Genomic DNA, 9,657 nt, shown 5'->3' with positions numbered 1-9,657 from the left:
GTGTCAGTGGGTTGGTCTGAAAGGTGAAGAATATATCAAAAGCAGACACATCACGTGCAACCTCTGCACCATAGGTGGGAGCCTAACTACCTCGACCAGTCTTCAGCAGTTGAGGGCCCCTATGGGCCATGGTTAAAAGTAATGAACTACATAGGGAATAGGTGCCAATAAGGATGCAGCCTGTGTTGTTGTTTCCCTTTGCCCTACTGACCAACTGGCCTCTCCCAGTCCATACTGTGTTGCGTCTACTCTGGATTGGCTCGAGAGGTGAGATAAGACTATCAGCCGCTTGACTTCCACCTACTTTCCCCTGCAGTCAGAACCTTGTGACCCGGTCAAAGGTCAACCACAGAGTGGCGTGGTCTGGCTGGGTTGTCTTTTAGTTTATAGCCTTTGGTCCTGTCCAGAAACAACCCCTAGCGTAGACCAGGGGATTCCCAAACTTTTTTCCTTCGTGACCCAACATACCGGTTGAGTGGTGAAAAAACATGGACAAGTTAACAATACCCTCTTCTTCAAAACATGCAACTGAATGTAAATGTAAAGTATGTGGTCTTAAGGAATTGACTGTATACTAACACAAATATTTGTAACAATGCACAAAAAACATCATCCTGTGACCCATCCGGAACCCTGCCGCAACCCAAAAGTCGGTCCCGACCCACAGTTTGGGAACCACTGTCCTAGGCTATGATGGAAGGATTGGACGGGTGTAAGTTGTGTGGCATATAAATGATATCTAGCCTATCAAAGGTTAAGGTTAGACATGTGGCGGACAATATGTGTGCAGTCCACGTTAATCGTCATCACATGCATATTGTAGAATCTCGAAAGCAGCAGCGATAGTACTATTTGTACGTTGGGTGTGAGCCTTGCTTTTTCCACATGTATTATGTTAAGGTGGTTGTGTGAGGCGTAGGACTCTACTCAGTCCATAACACGGCAGTTCAGCTCTAAAGCCCGATTTAAATTTAAAGGCAATGTTCCCACGTTAGCGGACACCTCATTCACAGTAAACACGACATATGTCAGCTCAATTGGAAATTACCTTTAAATTTGTGTCATACAATCTGTAATGCTTCATTGATACAGATTTAATAGAGCCCCTATACCTTTTCTAGAGTAGGTACAGTACAGTGAGTGACCTGTCCACAATGTTCAGTATGTGAAGTCTCACATCAGGTGTTTATTAGGAAAAATGTCAAATAACTCAGTTGCATACATCTGTGAAGGGTGATGATAGGCCAAACTCTAGTCAAGAGTTTGGCCTGTTTTACCGGTTTGAGTTCTGTTAGCCAATAGAGAGAGGAAGGAATAAGGTGAACTACCATAGGCACAGCCCTAGGCCCAACATTAGGCCACTGTGCTTGTAAATGGAGCAACACTGCCCTCTAGCGGACAAATAGGATGCTTCAAGTCCATTTATTGGGCGCTTAAATAGAGTAGGGCGAAGTTGTCCCTAGACACTGATCTTAGGTCAGTTTAGTATTTCCCCCTACTAATGGTTAAGGATTGGAGGAAGGGATAGCTGATCCTAGATCTGTACCTAGAGGAAACAGTCTGGTAGGAGTACATCAAGAGGTTTTAAAAGAGAACCACTTCTTTTAGGCTTGGTTTTTGTATAAACACTTTGTGACAACTGTTGTAAAAAGGGCTGTATAAATACATTTCATTGATTGATTCATTCTACAAAAAAAAATAGAATTGTTTGAAAAGCAAATGATATGTATTTAAGCCATTTTATTGATGATAAGAAACGGATGAATTTGACTATGAGTGGGAAAATAACACCTTTTCATTTATTGCAATGGTCTTGGGATGATGAACGGCATAACACTGTTATGGGAACGACTGTTTGGGTTTTGAATCATCCTGGTCATACCAACATGACATACCTATATTCAATATAGTACATTAATGAGCAGAATATCAATGACTGTCCAAAATAATAATGAAAGAATGTGCACACTTAGTTGCCCGGATAAGTGTTGAGGTAATGAGTTCAAATACTATTCAGACAAATGGACAGAGAATACAATCATCCAGACAGGGAATATGTGCAGAAGAGGTTAAAAAAAATTTGTTTAAACGCTAGCCTGTGTCCCGGATCTGTTCGTGCCATCTTGCCAATCCCGATGGTCATTGACATGGCAAGATGTAGCAACAGATCTGGATCCAGGCTAATTAATTACATAAGAATTGAGACATTTGTTTCTGAAATGGCACCCTGTTCCCTACATAGCGCACTACTTTTGATCAGGGCTCACAGGATTCTGGTCAAAAGCAGTGCACTATATAGGGGATCGGGTGCCATTTGGGACAAGAGAGACATAATATTAGATAAAAACATAAAATCTTGGCACAAAGCTGGTCTTAGGAAAATGCAGTCAAATGCCTGACACAGTAGAATAGTTTGTTTTACAGACAAAAATGGATTGGCCATATCCCAAACAACCTTACTCCATGAATCAGAACTGGGCTTTGAAAGAAAATTAAGATACACTATTTTCTTGTGTGTATCAATAGGAAACATTGGCCAGGGTTCTCGAAAATAACAAATAATGAAAGCATCATGTACCAACTTATTACAATAAATGAATAAAATGGCGACAAGGAATCGTGATCATGGGAATCATTAAATTATTTGATATTCGGAATGACTAAGTTACCAAATCAAGTCATAAAAACATTAAACGGGATAGTTCACCAAATTACAAATTGTTACATTGGTTTCCTTACCTTATAAGCAGTCTGTGGCAGTGGCCAGGTAAACAAAACCAAAGCATGGACTTACCTTGTCAATAGACTGCTTATAAGGTAAGGGAAACTATGTCATTGTGTAATTTGGGGTAATTCTCTCTTTAACGACAGACACATTGAATCTTAGCTATGGATAAGATCCTCGTAGTACAACATACAGCAGGGATCATCAACTACAATCAGCCGCGGACCGATTTTATTCTTGAGCGGATGGCCAGAGAGATAGAAGATAATTACATATAATTTGTAGGCTAAACATTTACCGTAAGGCCAAACAGATACAGTACCAGTCAAAAAGTTCCGGATTGACTGACCTTCATGTCTTAAAGTAATGATGGACTGTCGTATCGCTTTGCTTATTTGAGCTGTTCTTGCCTTAATATCGACTTGGTCTTTTGCCAAATAGGCAAATATACCAATCCTACCTCGTCACAACACAACTGATTGGCTCAAACGCATTAAGGGAAGAAATTCCATAAATGAACTTTAGGCACACCTGTTAATTGAAATGCATTCCAGGTGAGTACCTCAAGAAGCTGGTTGAGAGAATGCCAAGAGTGTGAAAAGCTATCATCAAGGCAAAGGGTGGCTACTTTGTAAAATCTAAAATATATTTTGATTTGTTTAGCACTTTTTTGGTTACTACATGATTCCATATGTGTTATTTCATAGTTTTGATGTCTTCACTATTATTCTACAATGTAGAAAATAGTAAAAATAAAGAAAAACCTTTGAATGAGTACGTGTCCAAACTTTTGACTGGTACTGTATATTTGACTAAAACAATCATTTCAAACCTTGCTTACATTTGTATACGATCACATATCTCTATTATGCGTGGGAATAGGCGGTGCCAGAGGAAAGCCCATAAAATTGTCAGAGACTCCAGTCAGCCAAGTCATAGACTGTTTTCTCTGCTACCACACGGCAAGCAGTACCGGAGCACCAAGTCTAGGTCCAAAAGGCTTCTTAACAGCTTCTACTCCCAAGTCATAAGACTGCTGAACAATTCATTAAATGGCCACTGGTCTATCACATTGACCCCTCCCTCCATTTGTTTTGTACATATTTTCTTAACTCTTCTTGAACTGCACTGTTGGTTAAGGGCTTGTAAGTAAGCATTTCACAGTAAGGTCAACACTTGTTGTATTGGGCGCATTTGACAAATAAAGTTGGATTTGAATACTTTGGAACAGATTTCCTTAATGAAAATCAATTGGAGCCAATTTATTGTTGTTTTTACAGTACTTTATGTCCAACCAAGTTCTTTTGTTGCTCAGAAATAAAATAAAATGCAATTAAAATCCCTGCCCGGGACCACCAGTTGGGGAACCCAGACATAGAGTATGTTTTTGTCAGAATGACTCCTCTTAATCTCATTCTCTTATTTGATTCAGTTTTCAGGACATGTTCTAAAACAATTTCAGCAGGACTTCTGTCACACAATAAATTTGGATAAGAAGCTTTAAAGCAAACCAACACAAACACAGAGTACACAAACATAGTTAGACTCGCCATTACCTGGTAACGATCATGAGCATAAGGTCATGTTGGTGTACAATTAACCTCAACAGGACTTCAAATGCAGTTGAACCAGGTTGGCCATGGGTTCAACCATAAACTTCAACAGCCAATGACAGATTTAGGCGATAAAATAGGGTCTGCATTGTGTGACATGTTAAAAAAAAAAAAAAAAACTCTCCATTGCCATTGGCTACTGGTCATGAAGTGATCTACCTTCTTGCTCCTAATTGGCCACCATTCAGTTTAAACAAATCAACCAATCATCACGACTATGTAAGAGAGCAACCAACCTATCGCTCACACGACAGCGGAAACCATGGAAACGGCGTGACAATGTTGACTGACTGAAGTGTGATTTTTGTTACTCTTACAGAACCTCTAAAAGCGCTCTAGAAAAAAAGTGCATCATAATATGTCAAATACTGAGAAAGCGTTTTAAACATTAACAAACAGCACTAATATTAAATATCAGTATTATCTTATTTTTTCCCCCCCCACTAGTGCAACAGACGTATTAAAAATAAAATACAGCATAAACTTTTGCAAGCAATCTTAAAATCTTTTTAAATATTAATTTATAACTACAGCCACTACAGCAGAATATGTTAAAGGCAACGTGATGATTGATGCATGAACAAACATGCCAACATTATAGACCTCTTTTTATAGAAATAAATAGCTCAAATAATCTTTATCCTCTTTCTTTCCTAAATAATGTCCATCTCTATAGCACATTTCTGATGAACATTGAATATAAAGCATCTATAGCACACGACTGCAAACTTCAACACTACCGTTTATACATAACATACAGTGGCAAGAAAAAGCATGTGAACCCTTTGGAATTACCTGGATTTCTGCATAAATTGGTCATCAAATTGATCTGATCTTCATCTAAGTCACAAACATAGTGTGCTCAATAGACAACCAGTGTGCTTAGACTAATAACACACAAATTATTGTATTTTTCTTGTCTATATTGAATACATCATTTAAACATTGGAAAAAGTATGTGAACCCCAAGGCTAATGACTTCTCCAAAAGCTGATTGGAGTCAGCTAACCTGGAGTCCAATCAATGAGAAGAGATTGGCGACGTTGTTTAGAGCTGCCTTGCCCTATAAAAAAAAAAAAACTCACAAAATTTGAGTTTGCTCTTCAACAGAAGCATCGCCTGATGTGAACCATGCCTCGAACAAAAGAGATCTCAGAATACCTAAGATTAAGAATTGTTGACTTGCATAAAGCTGGAAAGGGTTACAAAAGTATCTCTAAAAGCCTTGATGTTCATCAGTCCACAGTAAGGAGAAATAAATGGAGAAAGTTCAGCACTGTTGGACAGATGAAACTACAGTTGAGTTGTTTGGAAGGAACACACAACACTATGTGTGGAGAAAAAAATACACAGCACACAAACATCAAAACCTCATCCCAACTGTAAAGTATGGTGGAGGGAGCATCATGGTTTGGGGCTGCCTCAGGGCCTGGACAGCTTGCTACTGTAGACAGAAAAAATTAATTCCTTAGTTTATCAAGACATTTTGCAGGAGAATGTAGGCTATCTGTCCGCCAATTGAAGCGCAACAGAAGTTGGGTGATGCAACAGGACAACGACCCAAAACACAGAAATAAATCAACAGAATGACTTCAACAGAAGAAAATACACCTTCTGGAGTGACCCAGTCCTGACCTCAACCCGATTGAGATGCTGTGGCATGACCTCGAGAGCAGTTCACACCAGATATCCCAAGAATATTGCTGAACTGAAACGGTTTCGGAAATAGGAATGGTCCAAAATTCCTCCTGACCGTTGTGCAGGTCTGATCCGCAACTACAGAAAACGTTTGGTTTAGGTTATTGCTGCCAAATGAGGGTCAACAAGTTATTAAATCCTAGGGTTCCCATACTTTTTCCACCCTGCACTGTGAATGTTTACACGGTGTGTTCAATAAAGACATGAAAACGTATAATTGCTTGTGTGTTATTAGTTTAAGCAGACTGTGTTCGTCTATTGTTGTGACCTAGATGAAGATTAGATCAAATTTTATGACCAATTTATGCAGAAATCCAGGTATTTCCAAAGGGTTCACATACCTTTTCTTGCTACTGTAGTTGAATCTTTCCTTTCGACTTTGGAGAAGAAAAAAACTTACAGAATGGACACCTGTAGACTTAATATTTTTTTGTTTTCATCATTTCGATACTTATACGTATGACCTTAATTTTTATAACACCAAATGCAGTAATCTTTTTATATTATAAACAACATTATGTACAGTGTTTAATGTCTAAAAGACGACAAGATTGTCAGGAACTGAAAACCCCCTAAAGCTGAATCCCGAATGGCACCCCACTCCCTATATAGTGCCCTACTTTTGACCGGAGCCCTATGGGCCCTGGTCTAACGTACAGCAGTTCACTATAAAGGGGAAAAGGGAGCCATTTGGAGCGCACGTAAATAAACAAGTGCATTGTGTTTTCTCTATTGTGACAGTGACTTTAAAAACACCTTTTACTCGAAACCCATTTTCAATCTCTGAGGGGCAAGGCAGTACAATATTCAGTATTGGAAGAGAACATGGAAAGATGAGAAACCACTGTAGTGTGTGTGTGTTCATGTCAGGCTAGCACTACTAAAACAAACCAGCGCGTAACTTAGAACAGAATTCGGTGCTCAACTTCACTAAACATCTCTCCGTTGAAAAAACTAAACGGGGAAGCAGCACACGGGCTGCATCTCAATGGTCTAAAATGGCTTTCTCTCATTTCCTTTATCTACAATGACCTACAAACAAAGGATAAGTCAAAGCCTACCAGAGGATCAGCTTCCAACTGTTGTCTTCTGTCAGAAGGAGCCCACATTAGACTTGAGATGCCTCCCTGGGATGGGTGCATGGCTTGGGTCGGTGTGCATTGTTGCCTGAGCTCGACGACTTGCTTGAATGCATTAACGGTACAGAATTGCGAGTGGATCCATACAGGCTAACTCTGCCCTCTTCTCCCATCATTGCACTGAGCGAAAATAACTGGTCAGGTGTAAGACAGCCTAACTATGAGCTTCCACCATTTTGTTTTCACTTGTCAAGGCAATCAGTGCAGATGAAGAAACAAGAAGAGGACTTTGAGGCAATTGAGATCAAGTCTGCATCCCAAATGTCACCCTATTTCCAATATAGTGCACTACCTTTGACCAGAGCCATTTGGGAGGCATCCAGAGACACTTCCTACTTCTCCACCAGCTGTGTGTCGTTGCACGAGTTATCCTGCTCAGCAGAGGGCTCCAGAGAGTCAGCTGACCTATGACATCGAACAAATTGCAACTGGTCATAAAGTTGGATAGAGGGCACAGTTATGAAGCCATTATGGCAAAGAGGCAAATATGTGCCCTCTATCCAACTCTATGTAATTGGAGGGCAATAAGAAGCCCTTCCGGTGTACTGGCTGGAAATACAACAGCATATATATATATATATATCATAATAAACGGCTGTAACATATATATACATGTATTATACATTATGTTTATAGCCAGTTTAGCATATAAATGGCATCATGTCATTCAACAATCAGCAACTTTTTGCTCATGGAAGTTGTGGTTTGCGTGCACTGGATGTAGACCATAGCCGTTTCTCAACTGGCACCCTATTCAGCGCACTACTTTTGACCAGAGCCTTATGAGCCCTGGCTAAACGTATTACACTAAATAGGGAATAGGGTGCATTTGGGATGTAGCTTATGCATGTAATTCACTGCCGCTTACAGAGCTAGTGGCTAGTATAGGGTTAACGCCTGCCTTTACAACACTCCTATAGATTAGTGGCACACTGGAGAAACCATTTTGCGAAATGAAGATAGAACAGACACGGCTGTGAATGGCATCAATTCTGAAATAGAGGCATAATGAATTAATTTGCAACCCTGTTTAAAAACAAATAAAACAGTAGCTGCCTTATGGACCAACCGGCCTATAGATACCGTAATAGTTCCACAGACAAAAGTAATTGACAGCTGAAAAATCCAAGGGTGTGCGAGAGATGGTGCTCGGCTGATGATCATGCTAAGGATGGACCTAGTGTTCAATACTGCACTGTTCCCATGGCGACCACACCATGGAGTGGCTGATTGGCCGATAAAGACCTTGGAATAAAAATGTTCTCAAGGTGACAAGATATCTTCTCATTTTATGTTCGACCAAGTCTGCAGCTGGTATGTCATGTATTGCCCTCCCTTACACACACACACAGGTTGGGAGACTATTTTAACTAACTTTTTAGCATCTTGATTAAAAGCATCCCAGACACATTCTCTGCAATGCTCTCAGTGAATAAAGAGAGAACGAGAGCCTGCTCTTTCATGACATCCGTCCTCCTGCTTACAGCTATTTTCTCAGTTGAAATCAAAATGGCCGCCGAGATTACAGCATCTACAAAGTCCAATAGTCCTGCTGAGTTTACGTTTCAAATCCGTTTGCCAGGTCAGAAACTCACAGGCAGGGTCCCTGTATGCTTTTGCGGAGACTTACGGGCCCCTGGTCTTGTTACCTGCCTGATGATGTCTTTACCCCACCATAAAGTTGGATAGAGGACACACAAAATGTACTACTTTAAAATGGAGTTAGCCCTCAATGTTGCTGCCCATTTGGTCAAAAAAGCAGCCATTGAAAAGATAGGGGATGAGCTCTCGTACATATCTATGGTAAAGGAGGGTTTGGTCCCTTCATGAGAATCTCCACTGGGTTTGTATGCTCCAGGGTAAGGTGTGGACCTAACCAGGCCCTAACCTAACCAGGCCTAACCAGGCCTCTTGTCTTGTCTATCCTCTGTTCTGTAATGCATTGTAATGGTCTATGGAGCATATATCTGTCTGTGGTGTCTGTGTCTGTCTTTTAGTCAAGGCTAAGGGCCGAAAACACATTGGTTTTTATTTTTAACTAAAAAGCAGCATGTTTATCAACTTCCACTTTCTCCAACAGTTGCTGAATTTCCTCTTCAGTTGTGTGTGTGTGTGTGTTGGCTGACTGGTACGTCAAGGGGTTTCAAATGACAGGGTCTGTTCTGTTGGTGTGACTGGAAACAAAATGGCCGACCCTTCTTTGGGGGGGGGGGTCCTGAGCGGTGAAAGGGGTTAGCAGAGGATGTCCGCCTTCACGTGCAGAATTTTGGAGAAGCCCGGTCTCTTCTTCAAGCCCTGGAGGGTAAGGAGGGATGGATGGAGGGCTTAGACCACTACACTCATTTATGCAGAGAAAAGTCAACCTCACTTCTTTAGTTTGTAGACCATTGTGCATAACGCACACACACAGTAGAGGCCGTTGAACCATCAAAAAAGTGTGTGTAAGTGAGCATGCCTCAATCTATTTCTATCTATCTGAGCG

General features: G+C 40.6%; 1 protein-coding gene across 1 annotated transcript in view; it reads right to left on the bottom strand.

Annotated features, from left to right (window-relative positions):
- Positions 1-6,981: 6,981 nt before the first annotated feature.
- The window catches only part of LOC115191616 (F-box only protein 41-like), a 79,817-nt gene continuing 77,141 nt past the window's right edge, over positions 6,982-9,657 (bottom strand). Inside the window, exon 13 of the mRNA XM_029749403.1 lies at positions 6,982-9,470. Coding sequence (XP_029605263.1) covers positions 9,408-9,470 — 63 coding nt within the window. The 3' untranslated portion in view covers positions 6,982-9,407. The remainder of the gene's footprint in view (positions 9,471-9,657) is intronic.

This window comes from Salmo trutta, chromosome 4, assembly GCF_901001165.1.
Source record: "Salmo trutta chromosome 4, fSalTru1.1, whole genome shotgun sequence".
In the NCBI taxonomy this organism is placed as follows: Eukaryota; Metazoa; Chordata; class Actinopteri; order Salmoniformes; family Salmonidae; genus Salmo; species Salmo trutta.
The sequence above is the reverse complement of the archived record's forward strand: the minus strand, read 5'-3'. Positions and strand labels throughout refer to the sequence as shown.